The following is a 27,991-nucleotide window of genomic DNA, read 5'->3' as shown; positions in this document are numbered from 1 at the left end:
CCCCCCCCCCCCACCCTCCCTTTTTAAAGAAAGAAAGAAATTGTCTTGCAAATGGGAAGGTATCCAAAAATACCGTAGAGACCAACATTAACATTTTTTTCAAGGAAAATTTTCCTTCAGCTTTATCCCTCCTTCCTACACTGTCATTCAGCTTTCTTCAAACAAAACCATTTTCCTGAAGAAAAGACCTATGTGTTTTGATTGGATGAAGAAAGGACTTCCAAAATAGTCTGGAAATTAGAACACTTTTTAGTAGGTGTCAGGGAACGTCCTCTTCCCGGGAGCCCCCTCATGGCCTTGGGGCAGCCCTATAAGCACCCCTCACCATAGTTTCCCCTCTTGGTTCCTCATTAAACTCAAAAAAGAGGCTTTCATAAGTGTGGTAATGAGCCCTCTTAGGTCTGGTTTATTAATCTACTCAGGCTAGTGGTAGATTCATGCTCCAGCTTGTTGCAAACTAAATGTTTGCATAGACAAGTCCTTAGATGGCTTGAGGGTGGTTTTTACACCACTGTTCATCTACTTTGCTGAATTTGATCCATTGCTATAAGGCATTTGAGTACTGAGTCAGTTAAAAAGGGTTGGGACAGGGAATATTCTGATGTAACCATGTTCTAAAATTATGTTGCTACAATGTTCTAAACTGTGTATTAATACTTTTTCTAGATCTGAGGTCTGTGGCTACTGCATTGATTAACTTGGTGTTAAAATAGGAATAGTACAGAAAAAATGCATGTATAAAATTTTGGATGTCAGTTCAGAACAAAAACTACATTGGGGTAACTTGTCACAAATACGAAGCAAAGAGGATTGGTTAGAAAATGTGTATATGGAAGATGAGAATTGCTTTGAGTTAGTATGTATCTCTGGATAATTGCCTTATATCGGTGAGATTGTATATGGAAAATCACCAAAATGATCTTGCAGATAATAAGTAGCAGGGCGTTTAAGTGACATTTGAAAGAACAGTTCAGGAGAAAACAGAACCAAGTGCATCAAGCAAGCAGCCATGCCATTTTGCATTCACAACTTATTTTTTCTTTCTTTAAAGCAATTCAAGTGCAGCACCTTTGTATTCACCAGTTGCTTTCTGTGGAATTCCTGTAGGAACATTCCAGAATAAACTTCCAGATCTTTCATTGGATAACATGATAGGTAAGCGTTACAAACAATAATTTTAGAGATAGACTTTTAAAACTAAAGAGAAAATCTTATGGTTTATGGATTATATGTAAATACTGAAGCTAGATTCGGAGTTTGAGTTGTAATGTTGAAAAACTGAACAGCATTTCTGTTTTTTAAATAAAATATTCAATTAATATTTCTATGACATGAAGACGACATACTTTGTGTGTGCTCCTCTTAAAAATGTAATGTTGGGAAAATAAACATTTCAGTAGCAGGAGAACCTTTGTATATATGGGAATAATGGTTACAGCTCCTATGAATCACGTGTATGAGAATTTGGATTCACTGCATTTGAGTAAGCGTCTTTTCTGCACTAGCCCTATTCAAATCCAGTGCAGAGATACCCTGACTATGAGATGTGACCTGTGCACCCATTCCCGACATGGTGTAAAGATATACTGCACTTGAATGAATTTTTACCCTCAGCAGACCACTGTTCAAAAAACCCTTCTTTTCGATAACTTGATATGATTTGGAGCATTAAGAATGGACACTTAGGACCTGATTCTCCATTATCTGCACATAGTGTAGTTATTTACACCAGTGCCATTCTGATTTGGTACCTTTCTTATAACTGCTTTGCGTTGGCGTAAATGGCTGTGCAAAGCATAGGGCAGCAGAGAATCAAGCTCTGTTTGTTTTTCTTCTGTCTTTAACATAACTACTGTGCAAGTGCACTTAATGTCTAGAAGTGGAGTATATACAGTAGTAACTTTTCAGAATTGGCTCTTCTTTTTCTCTCCAAATGGACTAATCATGTTCAAAACACCTTTGAACTCTAAAAGACAAAAATGAAGCCACTTCTGAGTTTATGGAAATAAATCAGAATCTACAAAATTTACATATTTGAATTCCTAAAGATAAAAATGGGGGCAGGTGGAGGCAAGAGGTTTGAGACTTAAGAAATTATCAGCTGAAATGTAAGTCTCCTGAAGATAGTTCTGCCTGTATCTATTGCAACAGTATTGAATGCCTCTTTAAATAAAAGTTACTACTGCATACATGTATTGGTAATTAATTGCCTTATTTTTTAAGCAGCTGGTAAGTATGTATCTACTGTCAGATTAAAATGCAATACTTACAGAAGCTTCATTTTTTTTTTTAATATAAAGCAGGACAAGGTGCAATTACTGGTGAAGAACAGCTAAAAAATTATTTCTTTCAAGAAGTGCACCTCAAATTCCTGCTGACGGGGCTTCTCTCAGGACTTCCTTTGCCTCCATTTGCTATCCGTATGTGTCCACCTCTAACCACAAAAAACATAAAACAGTATCAGCCTCTCTTAGCTGTAGGTAAGTACTCTGAATGTTGTGCTTGATGTTTTGTACTTATGCGTGAAGGATGTACAAAACCAAGGATAATTTCAGTCTATTTTTAACACTGTGTATCCAGTCCAAAGCAGTGGCCGTTTTAGTAACTTTCATTAGAAATATTTTTTGCATAATTTTGCTGCCAGCAGCTTTGGGCATATGTGGTGCAGCTTGTAAATTTAGGTGGTTTGGCTGTTTTGTGCTTAGAAACAGGTATTTTGGTGGTATTTCTGTCTTCCATGTTGCACTCTGTTCATGGATACTTTACCAAAACCTGTTCTGTAAGGCAGTGATTGCTCCTCAGTCCAAACCCTCCTAAAAATTCACTTCTGTATGCCACTTGTCCAAAATAAATTAATGAGCTTAATACATGTCTTAAGGCCCCGATTCAACTGAGTAACTAAGCATATACTTAATTTTAACCATGCCATTTTTCCTTGCCATATCTAGTTCTGACCTAAAGCATCTTGATACTGCTGTGATTGGCATCGAAGGCCTGATCTTGCAAACCCTTGCTATTTAGACTCTGATCCTTCAACAGGCTCCATGTTGGCAAGACACCTGTGCTAGTGCATAGCACCAGTGACTTCACTGGGATTCCAGGCAGGCTCAGGCATCTGCCTGAGTGGAGCCAGTTGCAGGATTGGGGCCTGAAACACACTGTAATGTTTGCAAGACTGGACCCTGATTCTTGACTTCTGTGGCTGAAGTGACTCCCAGCATAAATTAGAAAACCCTTGGGGCCTGGCTAAATTACAGCAACCTCCCCGGGCTGCCCTATGGGCTTCAGCACTGCCTGGAATCTCTGCAACATGGTATGCTGGAGTCCAGCCCCCAACGTTCCCGTTCTACTCCCTTTCCCATGGATTGCAAAGGCACCTTCAGAAGGCAGCTTATGGTTGTCTGTCACAACATCTGTGCTGGGGAATCCTCCTGTGGCCACAACTGGGCGCTTTGGGGGCTATTTATACCATTCCAGTTCTCTGACACAGGATTTCACTCTGGAAATTTGTAAATCCTCCTTCTAATAAATCCTGTTTTAGTCTGTTAGTACAATTGCAAATAATGTCATCCAATAATTATATAACGACAGTAGACTTTTTGAGATTAAAAAAGTTAAAGCTTTATTACCATTAAAACACCAAATTATCAACATTAGATGTCGAAAATATACGTTGTAAATATCCTTAAATCAAACTGAGTTCTCAAGCAGCATTTTTTTCTTTTCCTACCTGTAATTCTATTATTGATGGAAATATTTTTTCATTGATTTATGTGTATATAGCAAATCAGCGTTGAATGACAAATATCTAATCCTTCCACTATAGCTTTGTCTTTGTCCCAAGAGTGAAATATGAAGATTAAGAAACCAATATGTAGCTATAAAATGTATTCAGCACTTTAGGATAATATTTGCTATACACCAAGAGTGTGTTCTTTAAGCACTAGTCTTTCATCCTATTCTTTAGACCAGTGGTTCTTAACCTTTCCAGACTACTGTACCCCTTTCAGGAGTCTGATGTGTCTTGCGTACCTCAAGTTTCACCTCACTTAAAAACTACTTGTTTACAAAATCAGACATCAAAAAATAAAAAAGTGTCACTGTTGTTGAAAAATTGCTTACTTTCTCATTTTTACCGTATGATTATAAATCAATTGGAATATAAATATTGTACTTATATTTCAGTGTGATACTTGAGCCTGTGTTTCACTTTTGAGCCTTCTCTGAAGCCTGAGCCCAAGCAATGGGTCTGAAGCAAGTAACTTAGCTTTGTGGGAGCCCCTGTGGCGTGGGGTCTTAGACAATTACCCTGCACTTGCAATCCCCCTAAACCAATGGTGGGCAACCTGCGGGCCGCACACAGTCTGTCAGGGTAATTTGCTCGTGGGCCGTGAGACAGTTTGTTTGCATTGACGGGCCGCATGCGGATTACCCGCTGATTACCCTGACAGGTTGCGTGTGGCCCGCAGGTTGCCCACCATTTCCCTAAACCCATCTTGTAAGCCTGATGGGGTCTGCAACTTCCAGGTTGAGAAATACTGATCTAAATAAGAAGACATACCCCCTGGAAGACCTCTGCATATCCCCTGGGGTACATGTTAAGAACCATGGCTTTAGACTGTCTTTTCCATACCTATACCCATAGCAACCCTGTTAGAGGGGGAAAAGGCAATATTTCTACTGGGTTTACTATTAAGAAAAAAAACCCAGAGAGTCTGTCAACTATATCAAGTAGAAAATTATAAACTTCATTATCCATGAAGTTTTTTGATCTAATTGGTTTAAGCTAGAAGCTCTTAATACATCTATTGGTTTGTAGTTTAAAACAGAAATTTTTTTTCAAAGAAGAGAAAGCAGAATTGTAAATATTGATTTATGAAAATTTGCCATGTTGCTCCTTCTGGATTATTGAGGAAACCAGTTTATCTTTGCATGTGATTCAGCAACTCTCCTTTGTAATAAAAGTAAAAGTACGTGGTACTTTCGTATTTAGTGAACATGCTTTTATGTAATAAAAAAAAAACTCCACCTTTGTTCCCAAATCTTCAGCAAATTCTAAAAGTTGGAAGTCCTAACAGGCACATGAATGTTTAATGTGAATAAACTGAACCTTACAATTTTTGAAGTAGGATTTAAATTTTAGCCCCTTAAAAATCAAAGTGCCCACTTCTTGCTGGAAATGTGAATTATTTATAGATTAAATCATTGGAGTAGCTGTGACTCTTGTGTTTTCATTTTTAAAAATTACTTCAAAAGCTGCTCTGCATATATATTTTTTTCTAAAATACAAATGACTTTTTATAGGTACAAGCAATGGCTCAGTTTTAGTATATAATCTTACCAGTGGACTTTTACACAAGGAGTTAAGCATCCATTCCTGCGAAGTCAAGTGAGTTTGATTTAATTCTTGCTAATCCTTTGGGGAGAGAAGAATTATAATATTTAGTATTCCATAAGCAATGTAGTCATTTTGACACACAAGAAAATTAACCCATTGAATTTTCTGCCCTAGTATCTTTGCTCTGCAAAACCAATATCTCTTTGTGAAAATTAGATTGGAAACTGCATTGAACTATAAATATTTGAATTGGTAACTAATGTGCTTGTTGATCTAGGATGAACATTAGCTGTTTGCATTTTCTCTAGAACATTGTAGGACAGAGAATTCTTTCTAACATGATAAACTTTATTACAATGTCTGATTTATATGGCTTTTACTATTCATGTTTTTTCTCATTGGAACTAATTCCACTCCATTTGTTACAGTTTATTTTGTTTGTTTTTTCATTCATATTAAGCTGAAACTGCTGATGATAGAATTTTAGTACAAACTGAATTAAAAGCAGTTGATCTTAAAAAATTGTAAGACACAATGCATGTAATATTTAGATATTTTTAATAAGGAGCATACATAATTCTAAAGAGCTGACATCATTTATTTATAGATATATAATGCCATATAAATATATGGCACATGAAGAAGAGTAATCATAGAATCATAGAAGATTAGAGTTGGAAGAGGCCTCAGGAGGTCATCTAGTCCAATCCCGTGCTCAAAGCGGGACCCAACCCCAACTAAATCATTCCAGCCAGGGCTTTGTCAAGCCAGGCCTTAAAAACTTCTAAGGATGGAGATTCCACCACTTCCCTAGGTATCCCATTCCAGTGGTTCACCACCTTCCTGCTGAAATAGTTTTTCCTAATATCCAACCAAGATCTCCCCCACTGTAATTTGAGACCATAATCAGGAAGATGTTTCTGAATACCAAATTCAGGATCCATACTAGTGGAGGGAATAAAATATTTATTATTACTATTGATTATTTAGATCACATTTGAGGACCCCTAAAAATTTTCAAATGGATGTGTGGACCCCTTGGGAAAGCTTAGTCTGCAGACCCCAAGTTGAAAACCACTGATTTAGATTTCAGTAGTGCCCAGAGGCCCTAATTAGGATTGGCCCCTGCATTATACAAATACACAAGAAATATATGAGTAACAGAATGAATACTTGCTGCTATTCAATAACCCTGCTTTGGCTCTTCCACCAATGAACTTGTGGTGTGATTAATAGACATTATAGGGACTTGATATCTATTTTAATCTTCGTTTGATTTTTCTCCTTTTCCTACTAACAACTGGTTTTGAAATTATTATCATTTTGTATTCTGTTATGCAACCCAAGAGGTTACTAAATCCTGCTTTTTTAGTTTTCATTAACATGATTATAGCATTTAAAATTAAAAACCATTGCTAACATATTACATATATGTTTTTTTAAAAACATTTTAAAAAGCTTCTTATTAAAGCTAAACCAATGTATTATACAATTTTGTATGCATGTTGAAAGCATAACTTTCAGAAAAGTTATTTTCATCTTTTCTTCCATTAATAATGAATACTAGTGCTGGCGTTTTCTTAATCCTTAGTGCTTTTGTATCATAAATAGAAAAAAATCAATTTATCCATCTAATATGAAATTTTATACTACCACTTAAACTTTAGCTGTATTTGTTTGAATGACACATCCAGTAAAATGTGGAACTACGAGAATATTCTTAAAAGGATTAGTAGAAGCCTTAGAAAATTGGAAGTGCTTCTGTTATAGTTATAAAAGATTCAGACATAGGTATGATTAATATTGCATCTTCTGAAAATATATTTCATCATATTTATAAAGTAAACAACATAATGAGAGATTCCTAATTGGAAACATTTAACGTAAAAGATAAAGAAACCATGAATCCACATTGGACTACTGAAGATATGGTGATGGATGGCAGGGGAATTAAATTTTTTTTTTTAGAATTATTTTTTATATATTCCATCAATGTGTATTTTATTTTGATTTAAATTGTTTTAATTTTATGGAGACTTAAAAGATCACTGGCAAGGGCTTTTAACTCCTCAAACTTCTTATACCCATTTTAGATGTTTGATAACGTAACATTTTTCTGTTAACTGCTTATTGCTCGGTATGTTTTTGAACTGAACTAAAACTATCATAAATATTACTTAATGGTGATAGGCATCATTTATTGTGTAGGCAGAGCTCTAAGAGACGAGCTTCGATCTCTTGATTTAATTCTTAATAATGTAGGAGATGTTTCCTATCCAATTCTAACAACTTCAAGGGAATGATTAAGCAATGTAGGATATTGCACAATAATCTTTGCAGTGAATTAAAATACAGGACATTTTCCTTTAGTATGAACTCTTACTTAATCTCTAAAATAGGTAAAGGTTTCTGATTTTTTTTATTTTAACTGAAAATATACAATTTAGAGAGACATCTCATGCACTCCAGTTATAATAGATAGCATATTAGCATGCAGCGAAGTGCCAACCTAGCTTACAGTGCCCTCTAGAACAATAGCTGAATTAAAGTTGGAGCACTTTGGCATAGGAACTGTCTTTCTTTTACGTCTGTACTGTGCTAACATGATGGGGGCCTGATGCCAATCTGGTCTCTAGGTGCTACTGCAATACAAATAATAATGATTAAATCTTCTGGAGAATGGAAGTGTTCTTGTAGAAGATATGCATGTAAATATCCTTTAGGTTTTAATTTTGCAAATATATATGTTTTTGTGGAAAGACTGCTAGCTAAAATCTCTGAATGTATTTTATTCAAGTCATGTAATTAAACTCATCTGTGTTGAACAGTTATTTATTATTCATATTACTAAACCTTCCACAGTCAGATGAAGCAAAAAGATGTACTGCTTCCTCAAACATGACATTATTGTATACTGGGCTTTTAATGTTGGATTAGAGAATAAACTGGAGGGCAACTTATACTGGTGTGGGCAAACAACTTGTATAGTGACAGTCTGCTTGTCATTTGAGAAACAGTGGCTCTTTGAGAATGGTATTTTACTCCTCTCTCTACTCCCAGCTTACATCGCATGAAAATATACTACATAGAAACATACTGTGTTCTTCCCTGGTTCCTGATGGCATTGAAGCCTAACTAGTATTCTCTTCAGGTGTTTGACACCTTTCAGAAGAGAGAATTCTGTCACAATTATGAAAATTAATTTCCAATAGCTTGTCCATGTATTTCTAGAAATATTTTGCTGAGCTGCTGTTGGACAATGTCAAACTGCTAGTTTTGTTTTGGACAGTTATGCTCTGAATGACCAGAATTGGCATACTATGTATTGGATTCAAGTACCAATGTGAAGCTTTCACTTTGCCATATTTCAGTTTAGAAAAGCAAGAGCCATCCTTTCCAGTGATTCATTTATATGTAATATATGATATACTATAAATCAATTTTGAGTTAGTGCATTAGCGTTCTATTACTCTGGGTAACAATACTAATTCTGAACTCATAAATGTTAAATTTTAGTGAAGAATTTATTTTTAAATGATATAAAGATTAAATTGATTAAATGCTTAATTATGTTCTGATGCAAAATTGATGATAACTTAATTTTAGATACCCTTTTAAAAAAAAACACACATTGGGTCCATTCTCTCTCTCAAAATGGTCAAATACCTGTGAAAAAAGGCAGGAAGACGCCTTGTCTATATACAAGGCAATGGATACAGTTCTGCTGAAAGTGTTGTCTGGGGCATATTAAATTCAGCACCATTTCGGCTTCTCTTTATTAACATTCCTCAAAGGAAATATTTTGTTACCATTACTGAGATTCTTACATTTTGGCACCTTAAATGTACAAACTGATTTTTCTTCAAATACATCTAAAGTACTTCTGCATTAAAATCAAAGTGTGTGGAAAGAATAAAAATTTGGGGTTGAAAATCACGTTAATTTTGGCTTTTTTTCTTTGTGATAGTAAGTGTATTGTAAAATGACAATATTCCTTCCCTGGCTAGATTCAGCTTGGATTTAAATCCACCTATGGATTTAAAAACTGTAAGAACTTATAACTCCAGTAATCAAAATCTTTATTTCCCTTGAAAGTGCACATTGATCAGAGCTATAGACTTTAATGGTAAAATAGCTTCTAAAAAGTGCTGTGTATATAAAATCCATGAACCTTACATTTTAACAAATAGATGTAGTCTACAGAACCAGCTTAGTGTAACTCTTAATTGCATCAGATAAATGGATAGTAGTTTTATGACAAAGTTTTGTAGAAAGGAAATATTCCAGCAAATGAGAAGTCATTACTGATTTGCTATGTTAAAACTAGAACAATTGTCTTAATTAGTACAATGAATTATCAGTTTCTTCCAGATTGGTTAATATATGCATATGACAATATCAAATAATTATATTGCTTAAGCAGTGCAAGCATTTATAATGGGAGGGAAATTCTTAGTTAATATGGGTGTCATGGGATGCAACAGATCATTATTAACATGGACAGATGGCCAAATGGCATCAAAGGGAACAGCAGTATAGCTAATCCTTATTTGATAAGTCTGAGCTGATGACTAAAAATCTAGAACATGCTTCTGTTCTTTTAAAGATGACTGAAAATGGCCTCTGGGAGTAATAATGAATTATAATTACTCTGTGGTGTTTCTATAATGTACAACAACTTTGAAGAAATAATACAATTAAATTAAATCATAGAATAGAATTTGGCAACAACAAAGATTTGTTGGGCCTCCTAATCCATCTCCCAACCATTTCAGGATATTCACTATAATATACTAACTGCTGATATTCAAACACAAAATGTTACTTGTTTACGTGAGACTGGAGTTTGTCAGGTCATCATACTTGTTGTATGGGGCATTTTTCAAATCTGTTTGGTTATTCACTCTCTCCTCCCTCTTCCTTTGTCCTTGATGTTGATAGGAAGGGAATGTGTCTTCTCATTACCACCTCTACTAATTCCTGGCTGCTTAGAAGCATGCAAATCCATCCTGGCTGTCCTGGACTGATCTGTTTACCCACACAACTTTGTGTGCCAGATAGAACAGGATGTTCTCATATCAAACGTCTGGGTTTCATATGGTCTATATTTATGGCCCACTTCTACAATGTGGTGAACATGTTCTGCTCCCTGTAGGGACAGACATAACTTGAGATTTTGGGCAAAACTTTCCTACTGTTCCTCAATCAAAACGTCTTCTTGACCCAACAAGAGACTGTGTCAAGAAAATTGTGTCTAATGCAGTTTGAAAATAAAGATCTTGCATTAATATCACTTGGTAACTACATTTTTTATTTTTATCATACATGTAAATGCACATGTATCCTGCTTTTCACATTTTGTTTAAATAAAAAAAGTTTTCTGTAAAATATAGAAAATTAGCTATGTATTTTTTTCAAAGTGTAGAATAAACTATAGATTAATTCTGCACTAATCTAGAACATTTTCTAGGCTCTCAAAAATTTCTGCTAATATGCTTCATGTATTCTATTCTGGTGACAGGGGCATTGAGTGGACAAGCTTGACTGGTTTTCTTTCCTTTGCCACATCAACGCCCAACAATTTGGGATTGGTAAGGAATGAACTGCAGCTGGTTGATCTTCCAACAGGTTAGTCTCTCGTGAGACATCTCTATAGATTATGCTTGGGAAAGTGGCTGCGACAGAATTGCTTGTTGGGGCATACCCAGATTTGTATCTGACTTCAGTGACAAAAATAAATTATGCTTTATCCTGTTGTCATGGCAGAAATAACATAACTAAAGGGAATTGAGCTGATTCTGTTTTTCCTTGTCCAGTCACAGGGGTAAGTGCCTGTCAGATGTGTGCAAACTTACTGAAGGTAAGAAGTTTGCACAAATATCTCTGATTTGGTCCAACCTAGAAGAATTACCACTTATCAGCAACAGAGTCAGCACCGTTTCAGCCAAGACAAAACATGTTGAGCACCAGCTGTTATGTAGCCATGGATAAGACTGTCTCCAGATGTATTTTATCCATGGATTTCTGAAATGGTGCTGAAAGTGGTTTGTCTTGATCTAAACTTGCATTTATGCCATGTGCAGCTGAAATGGTGCTGAACCCTTTAATGATACACATCAGTGAATGCATAATTATTGTACTACATGCCAGGTCACTTAGAGCAGAATTTGGCCTAAAGAGTCTGTGACCTTATTTGAAAGAGCAGAACTCAACTTTCAGATCCCAATCTGAGTTTATAGAGCTATTGGTTTATAAACAAGAAAAGGTTCTTTGATCCGGACACACAGGCACATGAACGACAGACACACAGAATAGATTTTAAACAGCAGGCCACAACTTTATTATTTTAACAGCAGGAAGAGGTGTTATGTATCCCCAACCCCTGCTGTCACATATCAGACATTTAACTGAGTCCGGGGGAGGGTTACAGGGCTCCTACCATACATAATAACCGCCATACTGGGTCAGATCAAAGGTCCATCTAGCGCAGTATCCTGTCTTCCAACAGTGACCAATGCCAGGTACCCCAGAAAGAATGAACAAAACAGGTAATCATCAAGTGATCCGCCCTCTGTCACCCATTCCCAGCTTCTGGCAAACAGAGGCTAGGGACACCACCTTGCTCATTATGACTAATAGCCATTGATGGACCTATCCCTCATGAATTTATCTAGTTCTTTTTTGAATCCTGTTATATAGTCTTAGCATTCACAACATCCTCTGGCAAGGAGTTCCATAGGTTGACTGTGCACTGTGTGGGGGAAAAAAAAAATACTTCCTTTTCTGCTGCCAGTTAATTTCATTTGGTGGCCCCTAGTTCTTATATTATGAGAGGAGTAAATAACACTTCCTTATTTACTTTCTCCACACCAGTCATGATTTTATGGGCATCTATCGTATCCTCCCTTAGTCACCTCTTTTTCAAGCTGAAAAGTCCCTGTCTTATTGATCTCTCTTCAGATGGTAGATGTTCCATACCTCTAATAATTTTTGTTGCTCTTTTCTGAACCTTTTCCAATTCCAATGTCTTTTTTGAGATGGGGCAACCACATCTGCATTCAGTATTCAAGATGTTTGGGGGGCGTACCATGGATTTATATAGAGGCAACGTGATATTTGCTGTCTTATTATCTATCCCTTTCTTAATGATTCCCATACCATATAACTAGGGCTGTTAAGCAATTAAAAAAATTTTCACAATTAAAAAAATTAATCGTGATTAATCGCATTGTTAAACAATAATAGAATACAATTTATTTAAATATTTTTGGGTGTTTTCTATATTTTCAAATATATTTATTTCAGTTACAACACAGAATACAAAGTGTACAGTGCTCACTTTATATTTGTTTTTGATTACAAGTATTTGCACTGTAAAAAAACAAAAAAAAGTATATTTCAATTCACCTAATACAAGTACTATAATGCAATGTCTTTATGATGAAAGCTGAATTTGCAAATGTAGAATTATGTACAAAAATAACTGCATTCAAAAATAAAACAATGCAAAATTTTAGAACGTACAAGTCCACTTCAGCCAATCGCTCAGACAAACAAGTTTGGTTACAATTTGCAGGAGATAATGCTGCCCACGTCTTGTTTACAATGTCACCTGAAAGTGAGAAAAAGCATTCACATGGCACTGTTGTAGCTGGCATCACAAGATATTTACGTGCCAGATGCACTAAAGAGTCATGTGTCCCTTCATGCCTCAACCACCATTCCAGAAGACATCCGTCCATGCTGATGATGGGTTCTGCTAGATAACAACCCAAAGCAGAGCGTACTGACACATGTTCATTTTCATCATCGGAGTCAGATGCCATCAGCAGAAGGCTGATTTTCTTTTTTGGTGGTTTGGGTTCTGTAGTTTCTGCATCGGAATGTTGCTCTTTTAAGAATCTGAAAGCATTCTCCACCCCTCATCCCTCTCAGATTTTGGAAGGCACTTCAGATTCTTAAACCTTGGGTCGAGTGCTGTAGCTATCCTTAGAAATCTCACACAGGTACCTTCTTTGCGTTTTGTCAAATCTGCTGTGAAAGTGTTCTTACCACAAACATGTGCTAGGTCATCATCCGAGACTGTTATAACATGAAATATATGGCAGAATGTGTGTAAAACAGAACAGGAGACATACAATTCTCCCCCTAAGGAGTTCAGTCACAAATTTAATTAGCGCATTATATTTTTAACGAGCATCATTAGCATGGAAGCATGTTCTCTGGAATGGTGGCCAAAGCATGAAGGGACATATGAATGTTTAGCACATCTGGCTCGTAAATACCTTGAAACACCAGCTACAAAAGTGCCATGAGAACACCTGTTCTTGCTTTTAGGTGAAATTGTAAATAAGAAGCAGCCAGGTTTGTAAATGTAAACAAACTTGTTTGTCTTGGCAATTGGCTGAAGAAGAAGTAGGACTGAGTGGACTTGTAGGCTCTAAAGTTTTACATTGTTTTGTTTTTGAGTGAAGTTATGTACCCAAAAAAATCTACATTTGTAAGTTACACTTTCACGATAAAGAGATTGCACTACCGTACTTGTGTGAGGTGAACTGAAAAATATTATTTATTTTATCATTTTTAGAATGCAAATATTTGTAACAAAAATAATAATATAAAGTGAGCACTGTACACTTTGTATTCTGTGTTGTAATAGAAATCAATATATTTGAAAATGTAGAAAAACATCCAAAAATATGTAATACATTTCAATTGGTATTCTATTGTTTAACAGTGTGAATAATCGCAATTAATTTTTTAAATCACAGTTAATTTTTTGTAGTTAATCGCGTGAGTTAACTGCGATTAATTAACAGCCCTACATATAACCAGTAACTCAGAGTAGACCCACTTAGGCTCACCCTTAGGACTGAGCTCACTTCTGAATCTCTTCTACCTCTTGCCACATGTGGGGTAGTAGAGGTTACCAAGAGAGGACCTCAGTCTGCAAAGACTTCAGGTGTCTCCTTTTTCCCACAGGCAAAAGGACAACTAGAAAAATCCTGGATCTCCTTTAACTCTGAAAGTTGGTCCCTTTTACCTTATCCATTCAGGCCAGCAATGATCATGGTTGTTGGCAGGCACAAGAGGCTTAAAATAGGCAAGTGGTGGCCCACAAGAGCCAATTGGCTAGTTGCTTTGTCAGCCAGTGGGAAGACAGTGGAGCTGGGAGTGGAGAGGGCAGCCATTCCCGCCATGCATGGGCTTTTGTATCCGCTATTCCCCTGGGCACTGTGAACATCCCCTACAGTTCATTAAAGATCCCTCTGCCATTAACTCCCTACTTACAAAATAAGCATGTTTGATATCAAAGTTACTGGGGAAACAAATGATACCCCAAAATGTCATGGTTTATGGTATAGCTATACTTTAAAGTAAAAATCTAGTTTGTGACACATGTATGATGCTACATTATAAGCTGATATTCTACTGAAATCAGTGTTCATTCTTGGTTTTTATATAAGGTTATTATTTAAAAATGCTTTTTGAAAATAAACTTGCTGTATATATGTAATAGATATTTTAACAATAAGTTGTGGAGACAGTTTAAAAAATGCATTGCAAGTTCTTTATAATCAGCTTGTTAGTAAATTGTTTGTTGAAAGCTCTTTGGCCTAGTTGTCAAACTGTCAAACACCTAGGGCTAAGCTGGGTGAAAAATGCATCTGTGATCTTTGAGTTCAATGGTTGCACAATACAGAGAAATTTAATTTGGAAGATTAGAGAGTTTCTAGGAATGGGAAGCACTTTCACTAATTTTAAATTGTTTTAAAATGTATAAACCTAGAACCATTTAATTTCTGATTGAAGATCCTGAGTTTTGTAACACACCAATAATTCTGAATTACTTTATGTAGCATGCAATAACTTTTAAAATGATATAAAAGCACTTTTCTAATTTTATAAGCACTTCTAAGGCATTGCACAAAATAACTGTTCATCTGACTTTGCTGTTGCATTTTTTTTAATCTTTTATAAAACCGAATGAGACATAAGGAGAAAAGAAGTGGAAAATATATTTGTGACATAGCTAAAAGAAATTTGGTTTCCACTAAACTTTATTCTACAGAAATTCCTAGATGGTAACAGCAACTTTAAAAAAAAAAAAAAAAGTAACAAAAAGACTCAAGCTTTCCATAAGCAGCTATGTTCTCAAGTAAACTGAATTAGCTGTGATTTTATCATGCCGACAATGACTAACCTTCCCCTTTTGTCCCTTTAGTAGCTTCCTAGAGTAGCAGTCAATGGACTTCCCAATTTACTATTTTATCAATAGTCCTGTAAGCACTAGAAAAAGAGTCTGCATGTAGGGTTGAAAAAATGTAGCCCAGTTGTGCCTTTTGCTAAAGTTGCCATTATATCTTTAGTATATAAATAATGAATGTTCAGAGAACCTGAAGGTATTTTTTCAGTTATGAAGAAAACAAACTTTAATGTTCCACACAGGCAGACTTTTTGCTCTAGTGCTGATGGTTCACCCCATACATGCTGGGCTATTTTAACTAATATTTTAACTGCAGCCATAGGAAGAGTACTCCTGAGGGAATTCTGCACCAAAAAATTAAAAATTCTGCACACAATATTTTAAAATTCTGCATATTTTATTTGTCAAAATAACACAATATAATCATGCCGGTTTCAATTATTTTGGAAATTGATTTCAAAATACCTGTCAGCAAGTATGTTTGTACCAATACAGACAACAAAAAAGATTCAGGAAATGTTTTTTGACAGATTCTTTACTAGGCATATTAATATGGAACTTTGAGTAATAATTCATTTAAACTACAATACAGAAACACATTTTCTGCATCCCTCAGTGCAAAGGCTTGGCGGAGTCAGGAATAAGACAGGAGCCAACAGAGAGGGAAGTAATTGCTGGGCAGGAGCCTGGGAGTGAACCTGGAGGGTTGTTGCATGTGGGTAGGAGAAGTATGGAACTGGTTTTTTTTTTTTCAGGGTAAGGGATTGTTAGGGAGTTGGGGAGCCTCCCCCATGCAGACCCTGACTGACTCCTAGCCTCTCCCATTCAGTCGGACACATCTGCCCCTGTGTGTCCCTGCACTCCCACTCCCCCCATCTCCATGTGACCCTGCACCCCCACTCCCATTTAGCCGGCTCAATATTGTCACCCCACAAGCTCCTGTGTCTCTGATCCAATCTGTCCCCCACGCTAGCCCTTCTGAACCCCAGTCTGTGTGATCCCCAGCAACCCTGTGTGCCCCACTTTGTCCATCCCATGCGCCCCCTCCTCCCCCAATATCCCATGCCTCCTCATCTGACCCTATAGGTAGAGCACTGTGAGTTGGCTGGGCCACTTTTGTTTAAAATACCTTTAAGTCTATGACAATAAACAGTTGTATAGGTAATATAAAGCTTTGCTGAGAAAGGACACCAAATTTCATTATTGGTATTCAGCAGTGATCACTTTGTTTTGAAAGTTACAAGTACAAGCCATCAGGAATACAGTGATTCACTGAGTGCAAATGAGTTAATACTTAATTTGAGAAATGCTTATACATTTCTTATATTCAAAAAGAGTTAAAAAATACAAGGGGAGAATATGTTTTTGGTATGAAAATTGAAATCCATTCAAGGTTTCCTCGTGGAGCAGTCATTAAATAGATATGAAATATTGTCTATGAGCCACAACTCAACTAACTTGCTGATATGTCAGTATTTGCATAATGCCAATCATGCATTAATTCCAGTTATTCCACTCTGGAAGTGAGATTATTGTGAGGTATTTTCTCAGGCAATAGAGAGTATATTATGTTTTAGTGTCTAGAAGGCAAATAAAAGATGAATAACAATGTGACTAGAGAAGAAGGGATATGACAGGTCAATTACAGAGGTTTTACTTCTTTTGGATTACTATTTTTTATTCCCCTCTTTTTTTCCCCCATATAACTTCTGTATTCTAGGCAGGAGCATTGCATTTCGTGGGGAACGAGGCAGTGATGAACCAGCCATTGAAATGATAAAGGTTTCTCATTTGAAGTAAGTAGATTAGCCTTGTAAAGCTCATGTTATCTAGTATTGAATTTTCAAGAGATGCTTGTAACAGACAGAAGTAAACTGGGATGAGGAAAGACTCTGCACAAGGAGAAGGTAGAAAAGAATATGCAAATTAATCAAAGGAAATAATCTATTTTTAACATATGTTTGTTACTGTAGGCTTTTATTAAAATGTGAATGTTTATGTAATGGATGTTTTCACAAACTTCAAAATCCCACTGGGTGGCTAGAATAATTAAGGAGGATGTTCGTCTAATAGTTGTATTTTGATGTCCAGGGCCACTACAGAATGGTTGTTATGAAATGTTTTTTTTACAGAGTTTGGGTTTCTCCATGAGTTCCAAGGTCTTTTTAGAATCTAAACCTTAAATAAAATCAGAAGGTCAGGGTTGCACATCGATATCTTCCTGTGTTTTGCACAGCATTTAACACAGTCAGGTCCTGAAATTGCCACCACAATTACAAATTAATTAGCAGGTTCAGTCTGAAGAGAGAGATGATTATTAAGTGAGAACAAGAAAGGAACAGTTAGACTGGCAAGAGATTAAGATCGGTTAGGAAAGAGGCTATAATACCTTCAGTTTGAGGGAGAAGGTAGAGTTGATAGCTTACACAATATTAAAGTGTGAATTTTACTTTTAAAATATACAATGTGAAAAAACAAGGGAACAGCGTGTATCCAAGTCATAAAAAGTTACTTTGCAAAAGTCAATTGCAAACCTGTGGTTTGACAGAAAACTGCCCAGAAAACAGGGAGTTAACTCTAGAAGGGATTCTCTGCGCCTGCACATGCCCTTATGGGAAGGCAAAGATCCTGGACTAGAGACTTGTAATTCTCCACAGGATGAAGGCAGGAAATTCCTTAAGAAAAACGTTTTGGAAGGCAAAAGTGGCAAATAAATTCATAGTAAGAAGATTCCATATCCATTTACTGCAGGACTATGGTGTGAAGTCTTCTGATTTTTTGTTTCTTTGTAAATATAATTTAAACAATATTGGATTCAATATAATTCTATAAAATGTTTTAAATTTTAGATTTTTTGTTTAATATAGCAGACAGCTTTCGTTATATAATAAGCATTCAAATATGAAGAGCTTACAACCTAGCCTTGTTCTCAGCAGAATATTATCTTCAGTAGGGGGAGAGAGCATAAATTCTTGAGATCATATTATCCTCATTTTATTATGCTAGAACAAAATCAGAATAGCAGAATCAATATTTTTAAAAGCCCATTTAGGTAGCTAATCTGTAAACACAGTTATGTTTTTTGTATTAATATTTGTACAATGAGAGTCTGCTAAACATTTATTTCAGGTAAATGAGTTTTTGTCAAATCAGTATATACTACTACCAGCTCTTCTTTGCTTTAGCAGACGGATTTAGAAAAGAAAAGTTCTTTCATTTAAATCTAAAAACCCCAATATTTACTGTGTAGTAAAGATCCTGGATTGGCTGGGTAAGAGATTGTTGCAACAGCATCAAGTTTAACAAATTCACATTTTAATTCAAATTTTCTTCTTCTCATTAGTCTCCATATATGTCAGGAACCTTATGATAACAATGTTTTTAAATTAATTGTGGCTTATGGATGTGCAGTGGGGGCAAAAGATCTATCTGGCTTTAAGATTCTACTCAATAAGTTTATGGAGGAGATGGTATGATGGGATAATGTGATTTTGGTAATTAATTGATCTTTAAATATTCAGGGTAAATAGACCTAATCCCCTGAGATGGGATATTAGATGGGTGGGATCTGAGTTATCCAGGAAAGAATTTTCTGTAGTATCTGGCTGATGAATCTTGCCCATATGCTCAGGGTTTAGCTGATTGCCATATTTGGGGTCGGGAAGGAATTTTCCTCCAGGGCAGATTGGAAGAGGCCCTGGAGGTTTTTCCCCTTCCTCTGTAGCATGGGGCACGGGTCACTTGAGGGAGGATTCTCTGCTCCTTGAAGTCTTTAAACCATGATTTGAGGACTTCAATAGGTGAGGTTTTTCGTAGGAGTGGGTGGGTGAGATTCTGTGGCCGGTGTTGTACAGGAGGTCGGACTAGATGATCAGAATGGTCCCTTCTGACCTTAGTATCTGTGGATGTGTATATATATATCAGGAAATGGTAATATGAGTTTATGTATCAGTTTTTGCAACAGTTTTCAAAAGTAATTCCACTCATACCATGCACTACTAAACTATGATAGTGACCAGAAGTTTTGGATCATTTAGTTTCTAATTCTGTAATGAACTCTAGACGTTTGTTCCCATGAGAAAAGTCAGAGGGGTTCTGAATGGGTGCAGCAGTCCAGTTCCACAGAACTTGTTGCGAGATGGGGCCAGACTAAATTTGTTCAGTGTGTTTTCACCCTCTACTTAAAAAATAAAATTAAAAATAATAGTAATAAAAAAAAAAACCATACAGACGCACACATCACCAACATGATGCCAGTAAGAAAAGGTAGAAAATAAAATACTTAAAAAATAAACTGGAATGTAATAAAGGCCTCATTTATTTCAGGCAGTACTTAGCTGTAGTGTTTAAAGACAAGCCTCTGGAACTCTGGGATGTCAGGACGTGTACTCTTCTTAGAGAAATGTCAAAAAACTTCCCTACTGTGACTGCTTTGGTAAGGAATCCAATCTGTTGCTTCTCATTTGAAATGTAAATGGTTATTAAATGTGTATATCTTGAAATAATATGATTGTTTTTTGTATTTCTCTAGTCTACAAACACAGTCTGACCTATCTGCCCACTCTTACTCTTCTCTCACAAAATAGGCTATTAAGGAGGGAATCCTATCTTGAAAAGATGCCCTACTAAAACATAGGTTTGGGGGGTTTTTTCATAAAAGTAAATCTGTAATTCGCATCATAATTTTTAATCAATAAAACTAGGAAGTAAAAGGGACATATTTTCCATTTTCCTAATTAAAAATTCTCACAGGAATGGTCACCTACTCATAACTTGAAGAGCTTGAAAAAGAAACAGCTTGCAGCCCGTGAAGCCATGGCCCGACAGACAGTTGTGTCTGATACAGAACTTAGCAGTGTAGAATCTTCTGTGATCAGGTATTGCCCATCACTGTCTCATATGATATGGTAATACATCAGTTATTCTTCAGACAAGTTCTCTTTTTCTACAGATTGTCACTTGTTAATAGTGCTGTTTGGTACATGCCATCCAGATGCTCTCCCATGATGGAGGTACCTTGAGCTGTCCCGTTAAAGCAACTTTGCAGGCTCTTTTGTGCCATTTGAACAGCACAAAGGAGCCAAAGAATGGGCCAGAGTCTAGCACTTGAACATGGTCCCTTCATTTGACTGCTGAGCAAGAAAAGTTATCTCAACAGACTTTAACATCATTCTTTAGTGGCCTACTCCTTGAAGTCAAATTTTAATTTGCCACTTGTGCACTGTAATAAGTGTATAAACCAATTTGTTATTTCAGGACTTATGTAGACAGTTCTCAGGGAAAATACTCCCTTTCAATCTACTGTTTATTTTTATGTATTTGTTGATTGGGGTCATGACCTCTTATATCCATTTCGAGAAAAAGAAAGGCCACCTTTTATCTTATCTTTCTCTTAAAGCTTATTACAGGAGGCCGAAAGTAAATCTGAGCTGAGTCAGAACATTTCTGCCAGAGAGCACTTCGTGTTTACAGATACTGATGGGCAGGTTTATCATCTCACGGTGGAGGGAAACTCGGTAAAAGACGGTGCAAGAATTCCACCTGATGTGAGTTCAATATTTTTGTCTCATCAATGCTGTAGTTTGTTTTCATATTTACTGTTGCAGAAAATAGCATGACATTAATATTAATCGGGATATGCATTTTAATGGAAAATATTTACCAGAAATCAAAAATTGTAAACATGAAACCAAAAATATAAGATGTAAAACATAAACTAAAGTTATTGTTTTTAAAAAAGGACACTTACAATTTTGTAGGAATATATGATTTTATGTAAATATTCAAACAGTGCTCTTATTTACAAGAGCACATTAATTTGTTATATATGTGATCACTATATTTACTTGGAAAGAACAATGGAGTATTTTTGTTCATTGTGTCCCTATTTTGCATAATAGTACATAAATGAGGGAAGCTGTATGCAGATGTTGAAGGTGTCTGAATTCTTATGGAAATAGTAAATACAGCATTTGGAAAAAGGAAAACACTCCATTTATGCTAGCTGTAGAATGTGTTTTGTGTCTGTCTTAGACTTCTGTACAGGTATACACTATTATATTAGGTTTAAGAAAACAGTAGTTTCACCTATGTATGATGAGACCAGGCATCAACCAATTTGATCATATAGTACTCATCTGATAGCAACTGCTAGAGACAACAAAACTATTTTCACTGTTTGCCCAATTAACATAACCCAAAAAAGCAGCACATGTTTTGAAAATTCTATGCATGTTTTTCACATGAGAGATTTTTTTCTTTCATTTTTGAGCAAAATACTTTTAGCTAATTTTGATTTTGCAGATACTTTATTCCACTGCTTTGTGGGGAAATGGGGGCATATTCTTTCAGACAAGACAACAAAAACAGCTGAAATTAAATTTCAAATGTGGTGTAACCATGGTCCTCAGTGAGTACTAGTGCCTTTGTTTCATTTGAGGGTGGAGACACTTTTAAAATAGTTTGTATTTATAAAGTATTTCTAAGAATATTTGTTTTTTTGGATAGAGTTGGATGTATGGAGCGGGTGTTGGGCATCTTTGGTCATCGGGATTTTTTAAAACTGAGCCTAATGAAGCCCTGCCCATTTTGTGATATAATTGCACACTTTCCCCATAAGACCTGACCAGGGTGATGATGTGTCAACTTTGAAAAGTTGACTCTTAATCATGAGATATCTTTTTCTATTACTTTTAAAAATCACAAGGAAAATAAAGATTAAAAAATATTTATGCAACATTAAAGGTTGCACAGTTAATTTTTACACTTCCTGACTATGATTCTGATATTCCAACAGCAAAGTTAACTTGGACATGTAGTATTCCCGTTTTTCTGTTTAAATGTGTACATTATATATTTGTCATAAGATGCATGCCAGTAAATATACAAGATGTTCAAAATGAACAGGTTGATATTTCTGTTGAAGCCTTAGTTTGTGCATTGTGTGACTTGTGATTTAACCATTCATCCTTAACGTTTCACTAAATGGTTAATTTCATTTAATATGAACATATTTAGCCTTGATTCTGCCAACACACTTATGAATAACTTTACATGTATTAACAGCCCTATTTAGCTCAGGGGAACTATTCACATATGTAAAAATTTAAGCACCTGTGTAAGTGTTTGTGGGATTGGGATCTAAGTCTGTTTTCTCATTTTCAGTGGGGACCGGTACTTCAGTCATAGCCCTGGAATACAAGATTTGCAACACTAGATCAGATTACTCATCAATCAGTTCTCGTAGCGTGCCTCTGGTAGTGGCCAGTAACTATTCCTTCACAAGAAAGTGAAGCTTACCTTTTGCCCAAAACACTATCACATGCTGCTAAACAATTGTGCATTGCTGCATGTTTAAATGCATGTGATGTGGTTTAGGGAAAATGTTTGAGCTTTAACTTGAAACAAGACTTGATTGAATTTAGCTTATAGTTGCATGCCTAAGTACAAAATGTTGTTACTGGTCATAGTTATGTATTTGAATCAGAGATATGTAGTGGCAATGAATTTCCATTTATTTTTATTTTCATTCTTAAGATATTTTAAACTGCAGATGTTCTGTTCGATTGTTCTTTTTGCTAATAGCACGTGCAGTACTACTTACTTAACGGCCTATTACTGAAGTGAATGCAAATTTGCCTTAGTAAGGATCACAGAATAATATCCTATGGTTCAATAACCAAGTCTTAATTTTTTTTCTTCATGGGACAGAGAAAATAAAGTTCATGTACAACCTTTATGCAGTGATTTAGTGGCTAAACCAATGATCCCTACAACCCCTCATAACTATAAGTGACATTTGACATTCTCAGGTTAGCCCCCAGTGGCTAGTAGTCAGTCTTACTAGCCAAAAGTTTCATGGTATAGTTGGCAATATAGACTCTGAAAAGGATTGAAACCCAAGATCACACTCTCCTGTAACTCCTAAAGTAATTGGTTTGCTCTAGGAAAGATGAAGTCTTCCTTGTTGAACAGTTAATGGAGCTTGCCCTGCAGGTAATTACACCCTATCTATTTAAAAAACCTGTTTGTCTTCAGACTGCTTCTTAAAAATACATGTTGCAACATTAGAAACCCGAATATTTCTCCATTTGACACCTCTTATCCTATACATTTCAAAACATTTAAGTATCATTGTTAAATGTTACTCATTTTATTATCCCATTCTCCTTGTTTAGGCCAGCGGTCAAAATATTGCAAAAATCATTCTGTTCCATGTGATAGGTTGTCTGTTTTCAGAGATAGTGGCAGCTTTCACAAAGAGAGACCAGGTATTAAGGATCCAGTCTCTGATGGCTTTAGTAAATAATTTAAAGCAGACTTGGGCACAGGGGATAGAAAAAAACAATGGAAAAATTGCTATTTATTGTGATTTTTTTTTCCTTGGGATTTAATGAAAAATTATGTATTTTCAGAGTACATTTGCAGAATTTAGGAAATAGGTGGTGAGTTTTTAATTGCTGTTACATAAACAAAGCTTTTTTTAAAGACAGAGGTCTACTGAAATATTTTTTTAATTTATGTATACTGTGTGTATATATAGCTATAACAATACATACAAAAGTTACCCATATAATCATACAGATAGTTTATGATATTTATGTCTGGTAGCTTAGACAGCAATTTTAAAATATATCTGAGCATTACAAGTTGATTAGGACAGAACAATTTTTTAGATGTTCTTCATATACTTTGAGTTTTAGCTTAAGACAAAAGTAGATCACTAGAAAGTCTAAAAAGTTTGTTCAGCATAATCCAGTAACATTAAAGTATTCCAGACAAGATGTCTCTTAAGAATTATTTTTCTCTTAATTAATACCTCTCAACAGATTAAATGTCAGGAGTAAAGCAAATACAAAATATTGGGATAAAGATACTTAAATACACACAAATCCCTGACCTATTTCTAGAGGTGTGCTAAAGCCACAAAATTTGGGTTTCAGACAGTCCAAAGTTCAGATGCATGGTCTTGGTTTTGGCCAGCTCTTCATCATTTTTGAATAGTGACCCTAACCTCTGATTCATGATAGACGGTGGTAAATGGAACCCTTGCTGATGGTCCATGCAGAGTTGACCGGATGTATGGTGCTGAATCTCCTTGTTTTCAGCTTTTAAATTTTATTAAAAGAAGCTATAACTATTTCAAATATTTTTCTAAAATTATTTTTCCATATCATTGTCAGAGGAAAGAATGTGGGCCCATAACACAGTTTGTTAAGATGCAGTCCAAATTATGTAAAAGCTTTGAAAAATTATGAAAAAGCTATGAAAAAGCCTATTTTAGAAGATTAAATGACTGATAGTTCTCACTTTCACTTTACAGAGGTTATAACAATCAAATTAGAATATAGGTTCCCTGACTCTATTATGGTTGCAGTGAAAAAGGCTCATTGGAGACTATAACACACTACACATAGCTCTGTGTGTCTCTTGCTTATGGCTGCTACCCACAGTGAGGCAGGAGTCTTTAAGCATTAGCACTGTCTATGCCAGACAATGGATTTAGTGACCCAAGATCTTGGATATTTTTTTTTTGTAAGCTCCTATCTTCAGAGACAGTTTTACAGGTAAATAATACATTACAACCTGTCAAATAAGGAGAAAAATGTTTGCAGACACTTTTTAGTCACAAGTTTGGAGGGTGTCACTTTTCATGTTATATGATGGGTTGTTTTTATATCAGTAAATTTGTGGAAGACCTAACTATTTACCTAGATACTTACATGGACCTAGTCACCATAGAATCTGAGCACCTCGCAGTCACTAATGAATTTTGTCTTCATATCACCCCTGCGATTCCCATCTGAGACATAGGCAGATTAAGTGATTTGCTCAAGATCACACAAGAAGCCTCTACTGAGCTAGGAATTGAACTGAGGTCTCCTGAGTTGAAGTCTAGTAGCCTGTCCACTAGATCATCATTTTTCCTTCTTCTGGGGCACAACAGAATTATTGGTTGGAAAATGCATTATCTGAGCTACACATAACACTTTTTCAATCATGGTTTTTACATTGTGACCTGAAGAAAAAGAAAAAAAAAAAAAGCGTGAGACCAATTTGAGAACAAGAAATATTAATATCTAGGTGCAGACTAATTAAGCTTTTGTCATTTTAGATTAAAATTTCATGTTGTATTTCAGTGTTCAAAAACTGAACGTTGCAGTCTAATAATTAACCTTGGTATGAATTTCTCTTAAGTTAATCATTTGTTCATCTGTAATTTCTTTTGTAATGACATCAAATCGTGAATTGAACAGAAAGGGCTTGGGTTCACTACAGATTTGTAATGGGTCAGAGCTCTCTTTTTGTGACCTTTTAACAATTGTTTTGCTTCTCTGAAGGGCAGCCACTTTCCAGCATCAAACATGAAGGCTCAGATAAATTTATCTATCAAATTGGAATCCTCTTATTTCTGTTTCCTAGTATAGTTTGTTGGTCCTGTGAGTGTTTGATAGTTGAGTCCTGTCGCTTGGGGTTTACATGCAGGTAGGGACACAAAAGCTTTTCATTGCTTTAAAACCCTAAATCTTTCATTGCTTTAAAATCCCAAAGGTGATAATACAAACCACTTTATTCAGACAAAAGGTCTTCAAAATTATGATGTGGCAGATTCTGTCCTCTAACCCAGAACAACTCCATTAAATTCAGCTGAATTGCTTTGTTATAAGAGAGAAGAATTTGGCCCATCAGATTTATCTATTGTTGAAAAAGAGGAAATATCCATACTGATATGTTTATGCCGATGTATGCTACTATTAATTACAGTTTTATTTTTCTTCTGAAATACTTGCAGGGAAGCATGGGTAGCGTTACTTGTATTGCATGGAAAGGAGATACGTTAGTTCTCGGAGATGTTGATGGAAACTTAAACTTCTGGGATTTGAAAGCAAGAGTATCCAGGTATGAGTGTGGATAAAATCTTACTTATTCATATGAAATGAAGGAAAGATAAAACTTTTTTAATTCTTTTTTTTCTCTGCAGTAGACGATTGTGTGTTGTCTGAGAAAACTATTCAAGATTGTATTTTTAAAATGAAAATTCTCAGTCAAGTCCCAGCAGAGAGTGATTAACCAGAGAGATATTGGGCCATGTTAATAGATTTACAACTCCCATGCCAGAAGGTACCATTGTGATCATCTAGTCTGACCTCTAACACGGGCCATAAAACTTCCCCCAAATAATTCTGAGAGCATATCTTTTAGAAAAACATTCAATCTTGATTTTAAAATGGCCAGTGATGGATAATCCACCATGACCCTTGGTAAATTGCTCCTATATTTATTTACCCTTACTCTTTAAAATTTACTGCTTATTTCTAGTCTGTATTTGTGTCGCTTCAATATCTAGCCTTTGAATCTTGTTGTGCCTTTCTCTGCTAGAGTGAAGAACCAATTATCAAATATTTGTTCCCCATGTAGGTACTTCTAGACTGTAATCAACTCACTCCTTTCTTCTATCTGTTATATGATTTTTTTTATAGCTGCCTTCACTTACCCGCTAAACCAGGTCTTTTTTTTTAACCAATATGACTGTCATGCATCTAGTAAAGTTTCCTTAGACAATTCCCAATTATCATTCACATTTTTCTAATTAAATTCTTCTTCACAGCTGATCTGGCTCATAATTGGTTTCAGCTTTGTGAAATTGGCCCTTTTAAAGCATCAAGTTTATACATCACTGGTTCGGTCATTATAAATGTGATCAAGTCATGATCCCTTATTCCAAATTCACCATTAATTTCTGGTTCTGTGATATAGAATGTTCTCACTGGTGTAAACTGGTATAGTTTCACTGACTTAAATGAAATTGATGATGATTCACACCAACCAGAGAGCTTGCCTGTTATGTTTAATCCAAGAAATCTTATTTCATTATAAATTTTGATAACTAATAGTATTAAATGTTCTCCCCTCCCGTGACCACTTTTTTTTAATAGCGCTGTCAATTTTTGATATTTTGTGGGGTTTTTGCTAATCTATTTAGATAGCCTTGGAAGATTAGTTCTACAAATATATACAAGATTAAAGTGTAAATGCTTAAGGGAGAATTTATATTAACAACTTGTGGCATATCTGTTCCTGAGAATGAAATTGAACCTGTTGTCCTTTTGTCCCCAGGGGGATCCCCACACACCGAAGCTGGGTGAGAAAAATACGCTTTGCCCCTGGGAAAGGAAATCAAAAAGTGATAACAATGTACACTGATGGAGCTGAAGTTTGGGACACAAAAGAGGTGCACATCTATTTCTTATCAGTATTCCAGTGTGTGCAAAATATGCTGCTTTGAATTAGAGAAGGTCAGGTGCCCAAGCAATCTGATTAAAATAATACTTCATCTGTTGCTGACATTAGTATAATAGTTACCCACCCTTTCACAAAGGACTTTCAGTTTTTAATTTTTTCAATCTGTTTTCACTTGAGAAGTGCCTTTCACTATGAAAGCTGAC

At 35.7% G+C, this 27,991-nt stretch overlaps 1 protein-coding gene across 5 annotated transcripts in view; it reads left to right on the top strand.

The window, feature by feature from the left end:
* WDR11 (WD repeat domain 11) overlaps window positions 1-27,991 on the top strand; it is an 85,979-nt gene that overhangs the window by 41,429 nt on the left and 16,559 nt on the right. For 4 of the 5 annotated variants that reach the window (XR_006282580.1, XM_038409956.2, XM_043518306.1 and 1 more), the window contains exons 9-18: window positions 1,052-1,155; window positions 2,301-2,480; window positions 5,305-5,389; window positions 10,860-10,966; window positions 17,266-17,341; window positions 19,872-19,980; window positions 20,298-20,422; window positions 20,944-21,091; window positions 26,338-26,444; window positions 27,663-27,777. Coding sequence is in view for 4 of the 5 variants with exons in the window: in XM_038409956.2 (XP_038265884.1) it covers window positions 1,052-1,155; window positions 2,301-2,480; window positions 5,305-5,389; window positions 10,860-10,966; window positions 17,266-17,341; window positions 19,872-19,980; window positions 20,298-20,422; window positions 20,944-21,091; window positions 26,338-26,444; window positions 27,663-27,777 (1,156 nt within the window). In the remaining variant the exon portion in view is untranslated. The remainder of the gene's footprint in view (window positions 1-1,051; window positions 1,156-2,300; window positions 2,481-5,304; window positions 5,390-10,859; window positions 10,967-17,265; window positions 17,342-19,871; window positions 19,981-20,297; window positions 20,423-20,943; window positions 21,092-26,337; window positions 26,445-27,662; window positions 27,778-27,991) is intronic. The other variant, XM_038409957.2, reaches the window with a different exon arrangement.

This window comes from Dermochelys coriacea, chromosome 7 (assembly GCF_009764565.3).
Source record: "Dermochelys coriacea isolate rDerCor1 chromosome 7, rDerCor1.pri.v4, whole genome shotgun sequence".
Classification (NCBI taxonomy): domain Eukaryota; kingdom Metazoa; phylum Chordata; order Testudines; family Dermochelyidae; genus Dermochelys; species Dermochelys coriacea.
Note: the sequence above shows the minus strand (reverse complement) of the source record. Positions and strands in the feature narration are given on the sequence as shown.